Source organism: Ahaetulla prasina, chromosome 1, assembly GCF_028640845.1.
Source record: "Ahaetulla prasina isolate Xishuangbanna chromosome 1, ASM2864084v1, whole genome shotgun sequence".
NCBI classification, from domain to species: Eukaryota; Metazoa; Chordata; class Lepidosauria; order Squamata; family Colubridae; genus Ahaetulla; species Ahaetulla prasina.
The window spans coordinates 347,327,571-347,347,898 of record NC_080539.1 but is presented as its reverse complement, the minus strand read 5'-3'; the positions used below and the strand labels follow the sequence as shown (position 1 = coordinate 347,347,898).

General features: G+C 41.0%; 2 protein-coding genes across 2 annotated transcripts in view; one reads left to right on the top strand and one right to left on the bottom strand.

The window, feature by feature from the left end:
* LOC131188031 (potassium channel subfamily K member 16-like) overlaps positions 1-9,419 on the bottom strand; it is a 71,297-nt gene extending 61,878 nt beyond the window's left edge. Inside the window, exon 1 of the mRNA XM_058162957.1 lies at positions 9,071-9,419. The gene's annotated coding sequence lies outside the window, so the exon portion shown is untranslated. The remainder of the gene's footprint in view (positions 1-9,070) is intronic.
* Positions 9,420-12,220: 2,801 nt separating this feature from the next.
* Positions 12,221-20,328, top strand: part of DAAM1 (dishevelled associated activator of morphogenesis 1) — a 189,700-nt gene continuing 181,592 nt past the window's right edge. The window contains exon 1 of the mRNA XM_058162958.1: positions 12,221-12,422. Coding sequence (XP_058018941.1) covers positions 12,306-12,422 — 117 coding nt within the window. The 5' untranslated portion in view covers positions 12,221-12,305. The remainder of the gene's footprint in view (positions 12,423-20,328) is intronic.

The following is a 20,328-nucleotide window of genomic DNA, read 5'->3' as shown; positions in this document are numbered from 1 at the left end:
TTGCAGTCTGTTCATTCAAAAGCTATTTGATATTTCTTGGTCTGGTATCTATTTTGAATATAGTCAATCCATCTTCTCCATTCCACTATGTATCTTTCTTGTGAACAGTCTTTCAAATATGCTGAAATTTTTGCCATCTCCACTAAATTTGCAACTTTTAATATCTATTCTTCAATCGTAGGCATATATTCCTTCTTCCAATACTGCGCTACCAATAGTCTAGCTGTTGATATTAAATTTAAAATCAATTTACTCTCTATTATCGTACAATCCGAAATTATACCCAGTAAAAAAAATTGTGGAGTAAACTTTATCTTCTTTTTCAAAATATTTTGCATGACCCACCAAATTCGTATCCAAAATGGTTTGATTTTTTTACAAGTCCACCATATATGATAATAAGTAGCATCATCGCAGTCACATCTCCAACATTTAGCTTGCAAATTTGGATACATACAGGCTAATTTTTTAGGATCTAGATGCCATCTATAAAACATTTTGTAAAAACTTTCTCTTAAATTTTGTGCTTGTGTAAATTTAACATTTCTAACCCAAATTTTCTCCCAAGTTTCCATCATTATAGGTTCCTGTATATTTTGTGCCCATTTTATCATACAGTCCTTAACTAGTTCCATTTCTGAATCTATTTCTAACAATGCATTATACAACCTTTTAATATGCGATTGACTTTGGTCTCTAATCTGTTTTACCAAATTTTCCTCGTTTTGCATGATACCAATTTTCTGGTACTCTTTCCATCTAGCTTGCAGCTGTCCATACTGAAACCAAGTATGAATTATCCTTTCTTCTTTCATTATGTTTAGAGATTTCAACTGTAATTTACCCTCCTCCATAGAGAGACGCTCTTTATAAGTAATGCAGTGTGCTTTTGATGCGCACGTATAGCATGCGTTTGGCACACAGCGCACATGTGCAGCCAGCAAACTGGTAGCAAACCGGTTCAGATTTCGCCACTGGATAGCGCCCAATGTTCAAATCTGTCAAGATCCTTCTGAATCTTAAGGCTTATCTTCTGGAGTGTTGGCTATTCCTGCTAGCTTGGTGTAAATAGTAAATGGAGTAGCTCAGTCCTCTTTCTTATGGGCCAAGATTTAGGAAGCTGTGGTACTTGGGATGTTGCTCAACATCCTTAGGGATGTTCCAGCATCCTTAAGGATATGGCCAATATTGAATGGTATCCAGAGTTGTAGGCCACTTACTCATTATGGAGAACTTTTCCCCACATGACAAATCCATAAAAATTATGTTTTTAGATTCACCAACTGTTTTCATCTTAGTATAACATACATAAAAATATTAAGAATGCTGTTGAATCATTACATTATTTTGTGATGCATAATGCTGGACCCAATAGGGACAAAAGCAGGACAGAAAAAGGGCAGGCCCTTTTTCAGCTCCTTTTTCTTCTTAACAGTAAGTTATGGTATGTTGGATTGAAGAGGAAAGCAGAGTCATCAAGATGAGAATCCTATTGAAAATAATCTCTGTAAATTAGTCTAGTATCCTTTCAAAATAGTCTAAAATTATGGGTATTTTATATTGTGATATACACAAATACCATACTTGCTTTTTCAATTAAAATCAAACAACTAAAATTATTACCAAGCATAGTTCACACCTAGCATCGGTCCTTCTCTGGATAGATTGAGGGGAAGTTCTGCCTCTGGATTTAGGAGATTATTAATGACATCCCTACACAGCAGGAAACAGGGACTTATGACTTGTCAAATACTGAACTACAAGAGATTGTAGTAAGATTGGCTCACACAAATTAAGTCAGACTTTCTTTTATTTTGTTTGGGAGTAGCATATTGGATGAATTCAGCCATTCTGATTTGTAAATCATGTTCTAGCTCTTAGTACAAACCATATTTTATGGCTTAATCTAGCCAATTATGGTCTATGCCAGGGGTCAGCAACCTTATACACTCAAAGAGCAACAAAGGTCCTAACTGGAAGCCCTCCCCCTGTTCAATTCTGGAGCTGACTGGAAGTCTGGCTCCCCCACCATAGAGTCTCCTCCTAGCACGGCGCCCTTTTTCCTCTACCTGCCCTAACCGAAAGCCCTATCAATTGTGGAGCTGACCTCTGACAGGGAGCTCAGCAGAGGGATGAAAGAGGCACATGAGGCTCCAGAGCTGAGGGTTGCCGACCCTTGATCCATGCAATAAAACATGGTTAAGCATACCGTGCCTTAGTATAATGTGTGAATCAACTCGCAGAGATCCTAAGGCCATATCCTGTTTCTAAATTAAATATCATTTGCCAGCCAGAATCAATTCTGGGCTTCATTTTTCTCCCATGGAAAAGTCCCTGCAGGGTATTTTCATCTGAGTGGGAGAACAGCCAGAAACAACTCACAGATGTGAGATGAATTAAGTGTGACCTATCAACCCAATCGCTAAGTGGCACTCATTCTAGCAAATGGCTGAAAGGGATTGCAATTGGGAAGTGCAATCATAATGAATCAGGAAAGAATGCCATAGGCTTTCATTCTGAAAAATGACATTTGACAACACAGTAGCAGTTATTTTATGACTAAAAACCTCTGAACTTTTTGGCATGAAAGAATGCCTTGGCAAATTACCATGATAGCAGGCTGAGGCACAAAGAGTCTTGCCTACTACACATGTGAGATTTTGGTCATTAATAGTTAGATGTGGGCTGTGAATAATATGAAAATCAAAGGACTCAGAAGAAGAAGAATGCAATATATGATATTGCATTATTGTTCTTCTGAGCTCTTTGGTTTTTGCACGTTTAAGCTGTTTACCATATATAAAGGAAATGGTACAAATAGTTCTGTGATAAGACACCAGTGATGATGGACTAAACGCTTTTTCCATTTGGGCACTATAGGAGTTTTGCATCAGACTTTGTTTCCAAACTGACATCATTAGAAAGATATGCAGCCTTTGAGAAATGCAAAAGGCTCTAGAGTCTTAAAAATTACCCTGATGGCATGTTCTCTTTATCTCTGACATTTGACCTTTTGTGCAAAACATTATGCAGATAGCTCTCTGGTCTTTCTCAAACCTGCTTCTGCTCTGGCCCCACTAACGTCTGGGATATAAGGTTCACAGCAATGGCGTGGAACTATACCTGGATCAAGAGTTTGGCACAGATCCAGGATAGAAACTCAACCAGGACTGTACAAGGCTCAAGACTGCTCTGACTTCAGGAAAAGGAACAAGGATCAAAGAAGTGTTAGTGCCACTTTATAATGCCTTGTAAGGCCACACTTGGAATACTGCATTCAGTTTTAGTTGCCGCGATGTAAAAAAGATGCTGAGACTCTAGAAAGAGTGCAGAGAAGAGCAACAAAGATGATTAGGGGACTGGAGGCTAAAACATATGAAGAACGGTTGCAGGAACTGGTTATGTCTAGTTTAATAAAAAGAAGGACTAGGGGAGACATGATAGCAGTGTTCCAATATCTCAGGGGTTGCCACAAAGAAGAGGGAGTTGGGCTGTTCTCCAAAGCACCTGAGGGCAGGACAAAAAGCAATGGGTGGAAACTAATCAAGGAGAGAAGCAACCTAGAACTAGGGAGAAATTTCCTGACAGTTAGAACAATTAATAAGTGGAATGACTTGCCTGCAGAAGTTGTGAATGCTCCAACACTGGAAATTTTTAAGAAAATGTTGGATAACCATCTGTCTGAGATGGTGTAGAGTTTACTGCCTGGGCAGGAGGTTGGACTAGAAGGCCTCCAAGGTCCCTTCCAACTCCGTTGTTATTATTATTATTATATTAAGGCAAGCAGGAAGGAAAGAAAGGTGAACCTAAGAAAAGTTAATGAGAACAAAATCTAGATTAGAAAGTTTGACCAAACAGAATGAAGCTACAAGGCAGTCAGGGACATCTGAGCATGTACCAAAATGGGATGGTGCTTCAATTGTGCAGTCAAAGTCACCATCTTCACTTTTTTGCTACCACCCCGCTCCCCGAAAACAATGGAGAGACTACATCAATACAGCAGGAAAATGGTTGCCTCAGAGATAGAGGTAAGCACAAAAAGTGAAAAACAGAAACTTCTTTTGAGAGTGAAGATATCTTTCATGAAATGAGAAAGAGATCTTAATACCGCGTTAGTTACCTTCTGTTCTGTAATTCTGCTACTGGAAGCCTAATTTCGCTAATACAAACCATATTCTGAACTATGTTTAAGAGCTAAATGCAATATTTGCTCCCAATACCAGTTTGCTCATTCTGCTGTGTCTCAGATTTGATGTAGCTCTTCACCTGTTCTCTCCAAGAGGAAAAATAAGGAGAGGAATGTCTCGGCAACATCTGGGCTCTAAGAAAGAAAAGCAAGCAATTGAGATGGGGACACTGCTAAGAAAGGCTTTGATGGATGCAGACACTCGGGACCTGGGCTATTTCTGACAGCTTCTTATCCAAAGACTCCATCCAAATTGGAACCAGAACTGGTTTCAGGCGCCAAAAGAACAAGAGAGCAAAGGTGGAATTCATTTAAGAGATTAGGAAGCCTTTGAATAACTATGGGTGATAGAACTGGAAGAACAAGGAGAATGACTATGATAAATCTGGGAATAAAGACTAAAAAGGAGGCCAGGACATGGCTTTGGAGAGCTTTTAGAGTAAGAAATTGGTCAGAGTAAAGACAAAAGGTTGTCAGTCCAGCGATTTTCAACTTCCATAGGCAATTGTCTTTTTAAACCACCATATTCCCCGCTTGTCATTTTGCATTTTATAAATGATACTTTTTCCATGTTGCATTTAGCTTAAGTCAGCACGCTTTTCTTCCCCTTCTTCCCCTCCCCCTGCCTCCAACATGGCTAGAGCACAGTGTGCTTTGTAATATCTTATTTAGATTAGATAAGGGTGTATGGATGGACACTTCAGTCAAGCAGCAAAATTAAAGGCATCTTTCAGAAGCGAATCAAAGTTTGGAGATCAAGACAACCAGTGCCTGTATGTAACTCTATGCAGATGACCATATAGGCCTAATCAGAAGAGTTCCATTCTTGGACCAATTGAAGCAGAAACAGACCTAGGTGAAAATCGAGTTCTTGAGGGACACCCTCAGGAAAGAGATCAATGAACCTCTCAGCCCTGTGAGGTAGGCCAGATCAAAGAACCAACTCATAGAATAGAATTTTATTGGCCAAGTGTGATTGGACACACAAGGAATTTGTCTTGGTGCATATGCTCTCAGTGTACATAAAAGAAAAGATACGTTCATCAAGGTACAACATTTACAACACAATTGATGATCAATATATCAATATAAATCATAAGGATTGCCAGCAACAAGTTATAGTCATACAGTCAAAAATGGAAAGAGATTGGTGATGGGAACTATGAAACGATTAATAGTAGTGCAGATTCAGTAAATAGTCTGACAGTGTTGAGGGAATTATTTGTTTAGCAGAGTGATGGCCTTCGGGAAAAAACTGTTCTTGTGTCTAGTTGTTCTGGTGTGCAGTGCTCTATAGCGTCGTTTTGAGGGTAGGAGTTGAAACAGTTTATGTCCAGGATGCGAGGGATCTGCAAATATTTTCACGGCCCTCTTCTTGATTCGTGCAGTATACAGGTCCTCAATGGAAGGCAAGTTGGTAGCAATTATTTTTTCTGCAGTTCTAATTATCCTCTGAAGTCTGTGTTTTTCTTGTTGGGTTGCAGAACCGAACCAGACAGTTATAGAGGTGCAAATGACAGACTCAATAATTCCTCTGTAGAATTGGATCAGCAGCTCCTTGGGCAGTTTGAGCTTACTGAGTTGGCGCAGAAAGAACATTCTTTGTTGTCCTTTTTTAATGATGTTTTTGATGTTAGCTGTCCATTTGAGATCTTGCGATATGATAGAACCCAGAAATTTGAAGGTTTCTACTGTTGATACTGTGTTGTCAAGTATTGTGAGAGGCTATAACTATATCTGAAAGGCTATAACTATACTTAACCAAGTTAAATTATTGTAACAGAATTGTCAACCACAGAGAATCAGGAGCCAAGGCAGTTCAAATGAAAATAGGTTTATTGCGTGCTAACACTCTTTACTACTGGACTACTAACTGTCAAAGGAAATTGGCAACAGATAAGAGTCAACGGGATTCAAGGTGGGCTGGACTTTGATCTCCTGTGGGTGTGAAAGGATTCAAGTCAGATGACTTGCTTGACACCACACCACACCACACCCTTCAGGCTCAGCTGGGTCATCTCCTACATCAATCCTGCAACTCTTTGTCTCCCTTCTATATTCTGACTGAGTGAAAGGAGAGGCAAACTCAACCTCAACCGCTCCCTAATGCAGATCTCCTCTCCCAGGACTGAAGGAATGCTTCTGCCCTTATTTCTGTAAGGTCTTCTGAATATTCCCTTCAAGGCCATTTCTGTGGCTCTCTGCACCAACCTTGGCAAGAAATCTTGACTTCCTACTTGCGGCTTTGAGAACCTTGTAAGGAGCACAGCTGAAGGTTCTCTCTATTCAGCCATGTTTCCCTTAGCTATGGTTTGCTGCTAAAGGACAATGAACTGCAATGCACTGACCTTGAGATCATGATTTGCTGGGATAGCTATTGCTCATCAATACCTTATGCCAGAACTAAATGTAATCATTATATAATTAACTACAAACTGTAAAAGTCAAGATCTTTGCCAGGAGAAGCCCATTCATATTGCTAAGAACTTTGGCATTTATTGGTGAGAGACAGCAGGGGTGGGCAGACGACCCTTTCAACTCCTTGTCTCTTTCAAGAGAGATGTTAATTTGAAGGAGGTTATCAGCAATGACAAGGGAGATAAAGAGAGCAAGTAGCAGCCCACACAGGCATGATTAAGGATATAGTTATTACAGCAACAGCTGACAGGCATGTTGTCTCCTTGACATTAGAAACTGCAAAGATCGTGGGTTCCATTGGGTTATTTCTAGGGAATCTGTTGATTAACGTAGTGAATGGCAGTGCGGCTTGATTTGTTCCCCAATTTTGACTTGTTAAACATTCCTCTGAGTCTTCATGGTCTGGATCAGAGAAAAATGGGGCATTGTTTTCCTTTGGGGAATGTTATAGTGGCTAAATGAATGAAAACAGAGAAATATCTTATCTACTCAACTCTGAGTAGATAAATAAAACGTTAAATAATCTTATGCTTATAACATTGACATCTTAAATGGAAATTACACTGATAGATTTTTTAAATTTTTCAACACTTTTTAAATAGAATGTGAATAATTCTAATCATATTGATAAGCATTCATTGAAATCTGCATTGAAATAATATATTGTATTAAGAATTATAATATTATGATAAAAGGTGAGGGAGCAAAAAAATTACCATCCCATACATTCAGTGAGAAGTATTACCCTGCAGTGGCTAAAGAGACTGGGGTATAAATTGTGATCTGGTTTAGCCAACTTCCGAAACAAATCTCATCTTTGCTTTGTGGTTGTTAAACCATGGTTCACTGTGGAAGATGCTGTTATGCTTTATTCAGCAATTCATGTTCTAAACAAAGCATGGCGAAGTTTGATGGATGAATCTTGCATACATTTCTTCATTCAAATAATTTCTCAGGAAGTGGGGAACTTCTCAGGAAGTCTTGATGGTCTCATCCCTTTTCAAACTGGAAGCCACAGTACTGGCTTCTGTTTTTGATGACACTTCCTGGGACTGAGCTGATGTGCTATTTATTTATTTAGTTATATTATTTGTGTCACACATCCCTTTATATCATAGCTTTATTATTTTTATAAATAATTCAAGGCAGGGAACATATCCAATATACCTGCCTCCTTCTATTTCCCCAATAACAACCACCCTGTGAGATAGACTGGGCTGAGAGAGTGACTGGCCCAAAGTTGCCGAGCTAGCTTTCATGGCTGAGGCAGGACTTGAACTCATAGTCTCCTACTTTCTAGCCGGGTGTATTAACCACTAGACCAAACTGGGGTCCTTCTAGACTCACAGCTCCTGTGAGTTCGTCTGCCAAGAAAATGCAGGTTCTGATGCATCAGAAGTTTGTAATTTATTGGTGAAGAAAACACTCCAGAGCCAAAAAGAGTTGGCCTTGGGATCTTGGCTTCATAAGTTCCTGGACTGATTTCTTATGCAAATACTGACTTTGCTAATCAGCAAATAGTCCCAAATGGGCATGCAGTTCACCAATGCCTAAATAGATCACTGGTTTTTTTTCATTGGTTTCTAGTTCAAATAAAAAGTTTTAAGGCTCTTGTTCCCTTTTTTGCCCATCAGTGGGTTTTGTGCACCAATCAATTATCTCTGCTTATTTGGGCTTTCATTCACTATTCCCCCTGCCCAAAGGCTAAAGTTATTGATCGGTAGTCGACAGTTACTTCTGCAAATTCATGTATCCATGCTATAATCACAGCAAGGACATCATACCAATCAATTTCATTCACTGCAGGGAAAGACATTTTGAAGAGATCTGAACATTAGTGACGGGTTGATCAAGGGCTCTTATTTATAAAGCCCCAAGTGGAGTGGCCTTGGACACAGCCAACAAAGAAAGCAGAGAAAGAGCCACTATGTATTTAATCAGAAAAGCAGATGCCAGATTCTGGAAACTTTTCCTAAATAAATAATGTTTCCTGCTTTAGGTCCCAATAAGGAGGTTAGACAAAATAAATCCCAAATTGAAACTTTTCAAGCAGATGTATAAAATCACACACACTTGAGTCGTATTTAAGTTCACTGAAAAACAGGCACCGAGGACCAGTGGTGGATTTCAAAAAAATTTATTACAGTTTTTGTGGGCGTGGCAGGGGAAGGATATTGTAAAATCTCCATTCCCACCCCACTCCAGGGGAAGCATACTGTAAAATCTCCATTCCCACCCCACTCCAGGGGAAGGTTACTGCAAAATCCCCATTTCCTCCCAATCAGCTGGGACTTGGGAGGCAGAGACTAGATGGGGGCAGGGCCAGTCAGAATTTTTACTACCGGTTCTCCCAACTACTCAACATTTCTGCTACCGGTTCTCCAGAACTAGTCAGAACCTGCTGAAACCCACCTCTGCCAAGGATTTCAGCGAGGTTTAAATTCATAAAAGGAATCTGTATTATACCGTTCCATTCAGTGGCTAAGACGCTGAGCTTGTCGATCAGAAAGGTCGGCAGTTCCGCGGTTCGAATCCCTAGTAAAGGTCTCCTGTGTGAGCAGGGGGGTTGACTAGATGACCTCCAAGATCCCTTCCAACTCTGTTACTGTTCGACCTCCTCAAAAGTCAGCCCTTCCGATTAACCGTACCGCAAATCACCTTATCCACCACCATAGAGAAACAGGGAAAAGCAACGAACGGCCAAGGTGTATCTCTCCCGCTTCGCAGCCCAGTCGCTGACCCCAGACCTCCCGCCTGGCTGAGAATATCGAGCGCGGCTTCTTGGTTCGGGAAACGTGAACATACCAGAGCTGGTGTGGTTGAGAGGGGGGGAGGGGGGGACTTCTGAAAAACCGGGAGAGAAAGTGGGGGCGCGCAGGGCTTTTTGGGAAAGGTAGTCCTTGGCATACAACTGCCTGTGGCCAAGAACTCAGTCCGGACTCTATCTCCCAGAGGCGCACTAGGCAGCGGGGCTGGTAGGAGGCTTTCTCTGGTACGAGCCTCCCTTACGTAGTTCCAGATTCACATTGCATCCTATCAGGCCAAAAGGCGATGATGTCACCTGCGGGCTTGTGAGGCAGCGAGACCGGAGTTACTCCTGCTGGCGGCGGCGGCGGAGGAAGCGAGCCTGCCTAACTAGCACCCATTGTAAGCCGAGCTGGGAACTGGAGCGGGCGGCGGCAGCAGCAGCTCCAGAAGGATGCACGGGGGCTTCAGGTAAGGCGGTACTGTTTTCCCCCACCTCCCGCTCACTGCAGGCGGCAGTCCAAGCCCAAGCCGAGGCCCCGTTTTCAGATGGAGGCTCGGGCTTGGCTTAACGCGATATGGAGGAACCTAAATTACCTTCCGGGGTGGGGGAAAAAGAAGAATAGGTGAAGCTTAAACGGCTTTCTCGTTCATCCCGGTGTCGGGAGCAGCGGCTTGAGGGACGCCCGAGCTTTTTAAGATTTTAAGCTGGGCTAATGTGGGGGGGGGGGAACGGGGACGTGCTGTAGTCTGCAAACGAGGCAGGGTCTTGGGTTTAAAGGGGGGCAGACAGAGAAACTTTCAACGCGGTTTTCTTGCAAGCCAGAGGTAGAATCTGAACGGGAGAATATGGGCGTCGCTGTGTGAATTGCATTACTATTTCACTCGTTTCTGGAAATATCCCTGCGCCCCTTTTCGCCTCCAGAATTGTGTGGCTCCCCCCCCCCCAGCAACAGATCTGCGCGAGAGGCCAGAAAACTGTGGGTTTCGGGTGTATGTGTGTGCGTGTGTAACAAAAGGTGCAGATGTCCCCCCCCCCCGTTTCTTTCCGGCTGCAGCCTGCCTTTCTTCTGAATGGGGTCGGGCTGGATACACCGCGAAAGAGATCGGCTTGGGGGAAAAAACCGGTCTGCCGCCTTTACCACTACCTTCCCTCTCCACAAACACACACTTTTTGTTGTTGTTTGTTGCTGCTAACATCCTCCTTCCCTCCCCCCCCCAATTCCGCGGGTTCAAAGCCTGAGAGAGAGAGAGAGTTTTGATTCTGCCGGTTTATCGCGAAGGCATTTGAACAAGGCAGCCTAACTAGGAGGCGTGTAAAGTGGCGTTTTAACATTGCCGCAACGAGACTCGGTGCTTGTTGGTGCGGACGGTGTGCCTGCTCGCCGCGTCCTCCGTATCGGGACCTCTTTTAAAGCTCGTGGCACCTTTTCTGCTAACCCCCTTGTGCCTCTTCCCCGGTTTCTTGCTAACTGGATCCGCTACACGTGGGGAACGGTGTCCCAAAACGGCTCTCCCGGGGTTGCCCGCTTTCACCATTACTGAAATGCTAAAGGCAGGGAAACCACCCCGGCTTTTGAAATGCAAAATAAGGCGGAACCAACACTTCGAATATATTTCAAAAAGAGACAGAGGTGCAGCCACACGGCTCTTCTAAAAATATTTTTTTTAAAAAAATCTGTGACTCTTGATGGGGGGGAAGTTTGGGGCGGCGGGTAACTTAGGTTCCTCCATATCGCGTCTACATCTTCATCTAGAGCCTTGCATAAAGACCATCGGTGCTTCTGTTTTCTCCAAGACGGTTGGGGGGGCCCCGGAAAGACAAGGTAATCGGGCTTTTCCCCCTGTGGAAGATGCAGAAACTGCTGCTCCTTTTCCTGCCACCTGGTCTCCATCTTCCTCCCACCCAGCTCCTCTTTCTATTTAGGGGTCTCTTGCTGGCTTTTTCTTTCCAATGGGGGCGTTTGAGCGTCTTGGACCCTACAAGGGGGAGCTTTTCCTTCGTTCCTCCGATTCATGAAAGGGATGGGCCAGTGGCTTTTGCTCCACAACCAGAGGATTCCCCAGTTAACCAAGGAAGAAAATAACTGTTGTGCACATGCCTCTTTTCTCTCTGGTGTGGGTGTGTGTGTGAATGTGCCTCCTGGTTTGCAGCAGTAATAAAATCTCTTCCCGATTGAGGATTTTTGAAGGAGACGCTGTCTGCAACAGGAAAGAGGGGAGGGGGAGGGGCATCAGAAATCGAGTTGCTATGGTTACCTATGCTGTTGAAGCATTGCTGCTTTTTTCCTAGATCTGGGTTTCCCAGATCCCACTTTTGCCTGGTAACCGTGGAAGGGTGTGGCTGGCGGTGGTCTGTTTTTCAGCCTCTGGAAAAATGGGATGCAGGTAAAGGAGGTGGAGCCCAGTCTTGTGATGTAAAGTAAGGACTTCTTTGACTCAAAGATTGACTTCTGGTGACCAGTGTGAACACATCCTAGGTTAGCTTTATTTTATTGTATAATTGAGGCTTGGGAGCGTGCATATATTTAGCTTTCTTCCTGCTCTGGGGGTTCCAAGTCTGGAGTTTGAAGTGGATGGTAAATAGGAGGGGATTAGGTTAAAAATAAGGTAGTGTGAGTTTTGCCAAGACACAGCTCTGTTTGGGAAGCAGTGAAGAAAGAAAAGGCTGGCAATCCCTTAGTGACAGTTGCGGGTGGGTTCCCCTGTTGCATTCATAGAAACCAAGAGGAAATCGTAGGCAGGCATGAGATGTCTAAATCGCACAGGGTGTTTCCCTATCCGCCTCTTCCTTTCCTAATCCCACTCTATGCTAACATGCTTGCTCAATGCCTGTTGCAAAATTACAGTAGGATTTCTTCTTTTTTTAGAAAATGCTGTAGCTTTATTCTTCGTGCACAGGAGCTGTGAGGGGCTTTCTGAAACTGGGGTGAGATCTGAGAAGAAAAATGCAGAGATGGTAACAAAAGGTGGTTTGCCATTTTGCAGCAATGCTTCGTGTGCTTTGACATGTCCACATGCAGTGGCAGTTGTGTGGAAAGGGCATCAGGATGGATTAAGGCTGCAAACAAATGTATGTACTTCATTGTGCACCATGTTCTATAATCTATATATCAATGACTAGAAAGTCCATCTTTTATACTAAATGGAACATTATTAAGGCATTGGACCTACCTGTGATGAATTGTATCTACCTTGCTTCAAATGGCAGCAATTTTGTGCTAATGATCTTCATTATACCCTATCTTTGCTACATCATTATTTCAATTTGTTGGTCATTAGATGGCTAATGTGTGCATATCCTTGCTCTTGAGTTAACATGTAGCTATTTTACTTGGACAAGGTGTTAGCCAAGGGTCGGTGATACTATTTTAGATGTTGGTATTGATTAAAGTGTGTTTACATTTTTTTCTAGCTCTTTTGGATCCAACAGCCCAGGGAATTATGTATTGACTATTTCCCATCTTTATGGCCAACTGAACACAGGGTTGGCAATTTGTCCGATCATCAACTCAGATTAGCTGGAAATGAATTTAGCCTTCCAAATCCAGGTCACAACTCAGTTCAATACTATGCCAGCTCGTATGGATTCGCATGTTAACTCTGTGATGCTGGTTTTTATTAATTTGATTGGAAACTTCAGTATTGGGCTTCCGGGATAGAATGCATAATATTGGATTTATTCCTGCAGAGGAATCCAATCTACCTTTCCCTGACTCTTGTTCATTACAGTCACACCAGTTTTAAACATTTCTGGGAAATGTAAAGTCTCAATTTCTGAACTGTCTGCCATTAGCTTGGATCTTTTATATAAAGGATCTCATCTAAAGATTTTGTAGAAAGTGACATTTTTCTCAGAAATTAGAATAGTTCCAACCCTCCTAGTATTCCAGAAACTGAGAAACTGTTCATTTTAATCAAAGCTTTGGGGCAGTGTTTCCTAGCTGGGGAATTCTGGGAGTTGAAAGCCACACACTTTAAAGATATTGAGGTTGAAAAACGCTGGTTTGGGGAACAGAAAAATTGGCTGCTATGTTACTCTTGTTGATTTTATGCTTGTTATAGGTTTTAGAGAATCACGTTTTATAGTTGTATACTGATTTTATACTTGGGAAATGATGATTTTAATGGGGTAGGATCTAGTGAAGTGGGCAGCCCATAATAATACAAAATAAATTACATTTTTTTGGTAAAATGGTACATTACTCTTAACTGAAAGCATGCAGGTAAGAAATTCTGATTCCATGGGGTAAAATATATAAATAAGGGAATGAAGGAATATTCCAAATCAGATCTGCCTTACAAAATTCTAATTTTGGTTCATATTCGTGGAGTAGAAAAGCTAGGAAGGGTGTAGTTCAGTCACAGATCCATCCTTGTGATTGCTTTTAATTTTTTTTCCTAAACTGAAATATCTAATTCTGTAATTTTATAAGACTAGAGTGCAAAGTATCTAATTTGTACACATTGTCATGGAACTATTCTTTTTGTTTATTTTGTAATCCAGGAATTTGCATAAGATAAATGACAGCAAATTTGTAAGACACTGCTGGGCTGTCTTGCAGACACTTCAAGCAGTCTATTGAGCAACATTTTCACTATTTTCATACAACACGTTACTTGTAGACTAGGCTGAAATGTAATTGGGTGATTTGTGATTCAATGTATCAGGAACCCATTCATTGTTTTGGCATGTTGTGGGAATGGGCCATTACATTAAACTACAACATGGGGCTGCCCCGAGTTGGTTATAAGATGGGCTGCTATATAAATGTTTTAAGTAAATAGCATTCTTTGAACATCAGTGTAACATTAGATAAACGTAGCAACTAACCTGGCTTTAAGGCTGAGTTGTAGTATGACCATGTATTTACAACCTAATTGTTTTCTCACACACCTCTTTCCCTAGGCAGAGCAAAGTATAAGCATTTGATATTGTAGGGAGAGCGCTTATTAATGAGTTGGTAGTGTATTATCTTCAGTATGCATAATGCCATAGTTTTACTGCCAAATACTGAAAATATTTTAAGCAGCTTTCTCTAATCTGCCATCTTTCAATTGTGCTGCATTTGCCCTTCTAATCAAGTGGGGATAAAGGCTGGTTAGGAATTTTGGGCCTTTTGATTCCAGTATATCTGGATAGCAAGAGGTTGGAGTCAGCGTCTATGGCAGGGGTCAGCAACCTGCAGCTCTGGAGCTGCATGCAGCTTTTTCACCCCTCTGCTGCAGCTCCCTGTCACTCAAAATATGTGTCACAACCACCAATGTGCGACACCTGCCGGCACACGATTTATTGAGCTTTTCAACCCCCGGTAGGCCAACCATAGATAAATCCAAGAAAAGGAAAGTTTCAGAAGAAAACAGAACATTTAATTCAGCTACATATGTGAGATTTATGGCCGCTCAAGAAATAGTCAAGCATGGGAAGGATTTTGTGGCTCCCAGTGTTTTCTTTTCTATGGAAAACGGGTCCAAATGGCTCTTTGACTGTTTAAGGTTGCAGATTCCTGGTCTATGGAGAAAACTATGGAGAAAACCATTGCCAGTTAAGGTAGACAGGTGTAGTATAATCTTCGGGGGGAGAAAATTTATTCATGGGCTCTAACTGATACTGTTTTTGAAAGGGTTATAAATGTAGACTCTGAATGTGCCAATCCCTACCAATTATGGTGAAGTAGAACTGAAATATGACTGTATCTTTTAGACCAGGGGTCTCCAACTTTGGTCCCTTTAAGACTTGTGGACTTCAACTCCCAGATTCCCTCAGCCAGCAAAGCTGTTGAAAGGGAGTTGAAGTCTACAAGTCTTAAAAGAGACCAAGGTTGGAGACCCCTATTTTAGACTATGCCTTTACAATTTTGTCTGGCAACGGTCAGATTAATGAATGAGGTATGACAACTTTTTAAGGTTTTTCTCATACCATCTTTACACAAGTGCTGAAACGGGAGTGCGCATGCTGGAAACCGGAAGAATAGCTGCCCGGTGCGCATGCGCATGCCTGGTAGCAGCTCTTCTGGTGAGCGCATGCACCCCGGCCATCCTGTTTTCTGATTTCTGGTGTGCATGTGCATGCGAAGACCAGCTGGCTGATGTGCATGTGCATGCCAGAAACTGGAAGAGCAGCCACCCAGTACGCAGCATGAAGACCAGCTGGCCAGTGTGCCAGAACCCGGAAGAGCAATGGGTGACGGCTTGCGTGCCCGGAGAGATGGCTCTGTGTGCCACTTCCAACATGTGTGCCATAGGTTGGCCATCATGGGCTTAGAAGATATGCTTCCTCATTGGAGGAAGACCCAATTTGAGTCTGACTGGACACTGGAAAGAGCTCATATACTGACCTACACAATGGCAAATCAACAGGCAAAAGAAAATAATTTGTCACTTTATAGAATGTGACTTGTTTCCTTTTAGGAAACCACAATCGGTAAGAACATCTGGCGTGAAGAATTATTGCAGTGTTCTAATGGAGTTAGATACCAATGAAAATAGAATGACTTGCTGCTGGGAAATATCCCTGCCATCAATGTGGCTGGCATTAGGTAGAACTATATAAATTTATGTTTTTTATTAAAGTTTTTAATCTTTTTAAATTTAAATTAATTTTCTCCTTTCTAATTCCTGCATTTCTGACATGCGATGAGACCAATAAAAATGTTCTATTTCAAGGTCATCCAACTTCTTAATGATTCTGGCTGGCTCTCATTTAACAGAGAGAAGTAACATATAAACAACTGATCAGAAAACTACACACTGCCAATAAAAAGACAAAAATCATGGAGGATCCACAGTTGCCCTGACCCAAGAACAACCAATTTTTAATGATTTTTCTGAAAGCCATTAAGGTTGTGGATATCTATACAAATCTAGGGGGATGGTATTCTGGAGTGCAGGTACCACACCAGAGAAGGTACCTGAATCCCACAAAGTGACACTATTTAACAATGGGACCTGGAACATGCCCACTTTGCCTGACCTCACCAAATGAGTCGAAAAATTGCAAACAAAGGGGACCTTTAAATAGCCAGGTACTAAGGGATTTATAGATGATGGCCAGCTATTAAGGGCTTTATAGATGATGATTTGCACCCAGAAGCTGATAACCACTTTAGCAGTGGGCATACATCAGCAAAATATGACACCCCCATCACTGCTGTATTCTGGACCATCTGTAACTTCAGATGGTCTTCAAGAACAAGCCAGGCAGAGTGGATTGCAGTAATGCAATCCAAACAAAATGCTTTGGGCTTCCTTCTGTGAAGTGATCTGGGCTCAATTTGAATCTGACCCCCAAAGAAGTGGGTAGGGCCCTTTGCAGTATTAGTTCTCCCACTTCTCAATCAGATCTCTGCCCTCATGTTTTGTTAAGAGCTCCCATAAGGTGGCAGAAAGTTGAATTTCAGCAGTAAGCAACCCTTCTTTGAGGAAATGTTTCCCTTATCTATGAAAGAGGCTGTGATGTACTTCCTGCTGAAGAAGCCTTTGCTTGATTCAACTACTCTGAGTAATTTTGGACCTGCCTCTAAGCTTCCCTTTGTATTAAAAGAGCCTTGGGAGTTGAGTTTGAGGCCAGGGCAGAGCAGAGCAGAGCATGAAAGTTGAGTTAGTCACACTTGGAGTTGCCTCTTGATTCTCTTTAATCTTTCAGTAGCTTTTGATATGCTCAGCTTTGGTATTTCTCTGGCCCACCTCCTTGAAATGGTGTAGGTGTTGTTGTTTGGCAGTGATTCTTCTTGAGGGGGACATCCCAGTTCCTGGAGTGGAGCGGAGAAATCTGCCCAGGGACTTGTACTTTGTTGAGTATTTCAGGTGTCTTTCTGGTCCTTTCCTAACTTCTATATGAATAGAAGTTCTATATGGAATAGGTGACTTCTTGGCAAGGGATTTAGTGCCATCAGTATACTAATAGTGCCTATACATCTCATCCCTGGGCTAGATTATGCAGCAAAAATGATAACCCAGTACCTTTGGTCCCAATGAGGAAAAAACAATCTCAATCTGAATCCCCCTAAAGCAGAGCGGGGCTTTGGATCTGTGAGTAAACAATTCCAGTGAAATATCGCTTTTGATGCAGAATGGAATTGCATTCCCATGAACCATTGCTTTAGAAGTTTCCATAGTTTAACAATTGGCATCCTTGAAGTGGTGGCATGTTCACCTCCCCCCCCCTTTCAGGTTCACATGGAAGAAAGCTGCTTTAATGATTAGCAGAGATTATAGTGTATTGTTTGTAAACTAACCTTTCCTTTTCAACTAATCCTCCTCCTCCTGCTTTACTATCTCTACATACATCATGGTATTTTACTACACTGATTTTGAGAAATGTAGTTATACATTAAGGTGGCTTCACTACTGCTGCTACTATTACTATTGCTACCACCACTATTACTGTTACTATTAGTAGCATCTTTCCTGCATTTGTTTTCCACCAATTGTATTGGGACTGCAATACAAACAGCATGGTAATTAAGAAAAATTTAGTCCCTTAAAAACCGGAGAAAACTAGATTTGAAGATGGATATAGTGCATTTTAATTGTCTACTATAAATCAATTCTCTGCCTCCTCCTAGTAGTTACTGTCTTGGTAGCCTCTACCTATTCTTTTGCATCCCAAGTTGTTTTCCTGAGCTAGAAAAAAAATTATACCAAGCTTCTCTCTTCCAATTCTATTTTTCCAAATTACAACCCAATTAACTAGTCGTCCATTATTAGACTACCCCTGTAATGTAATCTAGTTTTCTAGAATAGATAGACAATGGTACTAAAAATGAGCTTTTTTTTGGAACAGGAGCATCTTTATAAATGATGGTTTTAAAATGATGGTTTACAAGAAGATGGTTTCTTTCTGCACCTCCAAATTTTACAGCATGTTGTGGGTACTTTCACAAAGTGGCATATATTATGGATTTGCGTAGAATTGTTATGATCCTTATAGCCAACTCAAAAGAAACATTGATGAGGCTACACTCTGTTAGCTCATCCTAATGGGGGGGGGAATTTAAAATCAAAGCCCATGAAGACTCTCAGTCATCATGGTTGCTTGGAAGTTGAGTCATGACAACTGGACTTATTTTCTTTTTTTTGTTTGTTTGAATCACTTTGCTGCTTATTCAAGAAGCTACTTGGATAAAAGCATTTCAAACCCCCCCCCCCAAAAAAAAAGTCCGGTTGCTATGACTTGGCTTCCAGATTACAAACTAAATATTGAAGTGAAGCCACTTATAACTTTCCCTTTCCTAGAACGCCTGTGATACTATATGAAATCTAAAGGTGTACATTGTGACTATATTGAAGGTCATATTTTTTTTTGCCATTTTTAAAAACAAAATTCTTTTAAAAATTCATTAAATTCTGCTAGGGCGAGGTGTCAAGGGAGGGACCTGTGGGCACCATATTGCCTGCCCAAATCTATCTGGTTCTTCTGGATTGGGAAATAAATTACAATACAATCCTGAGTGGGGTGTGTCTTTTTTTCTGTTGAGGATTTTCATAAGAAGAATGGCATTTGTACTTCTATTAGTAGTGGGACAAGTTTGGAGAACGATGGGTAAAAAGTTTGAATAAGATTCTCCTTTAAGATATAAGAAAGCCAAGGACTGATGATCTTCACAGAAGGTTGAATTGTCTTCATGGTGAATTGTATAGAGCAGGGGTCTCCAACCTTGGTCCCTTTAAGATTGTGGACTTCAACTCCCAGAGTTCCTCAGCCAGCAAAGATTGATGGACCTATTTACAGTGTGGGATGTCCTTGAAAGACCAGATTAGGGATAGATCAATCATGGAGAAAACTTATCAACACTAAAAGTTGGCAATGACTTTATGGCAGGTAAAAAGTCAGTCAGATTGAATGTGTACCCTAAGCAACTGTGAAAAGTACTTGGTAATGATCTAATTTATAAGGAGCTTAAATGTCCTAATTTTAAAGGCTGACTTTATTTTCTCTTTAATCATTTTAATTACGACAAAAGATGTTCCCACACAGCATAATATCAATAACCATATAAGGCCACAAAAATTATTGATCTGTTTTTGTTGCTGTTTTAGCAGAAATAATTTCTTCTACTAAGGAATAGAATTGTAGCTGAATAGAAAAATGTATTGCTTAACAAAAGCAATGCCTTGGGTTTCATTCCTGTCATTTTCATGTTTGTTTGGTTTTTAAATGGAAAGAGGCAGAGAAAGTGGGCGATAGGGAAAGAGCTCCACCTGAATCTCTACCTTGCAATTTCTGCCTGCCCAGGATGGGATGTACTGGATGTGGGTGAATAGTCACAGTGCTGTATTAGTACATTGCCTCTGAATTTTTGGCAGCAAGAAACGTAGCAAATAGATTGTAGGATGATTTGTGTAGGCAGTTGCTATAATAAAACTGGACAGAACAAAGTTAAGAATATTGAAATACCCTTTTTTAATATATTTATTTTAGTTTACAATCGTTATTAGCTTTCCCATTCTTAGTCAACACAAATACATTATTAAATAAACAAATATTCCAGATGGGGAAATCTATCTAATAATTAAATTGACCCAATAATGTATATATATAAAAAGAATCTTAAAGTATTCTTTTATAAAATGCCCAATTTTAAAATACCTCGAATAACTCCTGGAATAAGAACATCTTCACAACCTCAAATCAAATAATGTTATTGTCATTAACCAATAGAAAGAGAGAAAGAAAAGAAAGAAAAAATAGTTTTCAAATATCCAGGACATTCAAAAATAATTAAAGAGGAACAAGAAATCAGCTAAAAGGCTTCATACTTATTGGTTAAAACTAACTTAAAATGTAGAATTAGAGAACCCCTGATAAACCTGAGGAAGATACAGTTGACAGTAGTTGACATAAAAAAAAGACCAGTGGGTAATAATAAGACAGAGGTATTCCCTAGTCAAACAAGTTCAATTATTCTTAATTATGCTTTGTCTAATTTTATACGCCACCACATAAAACCTGGAAACCTTATATGCTATTTTAGGAT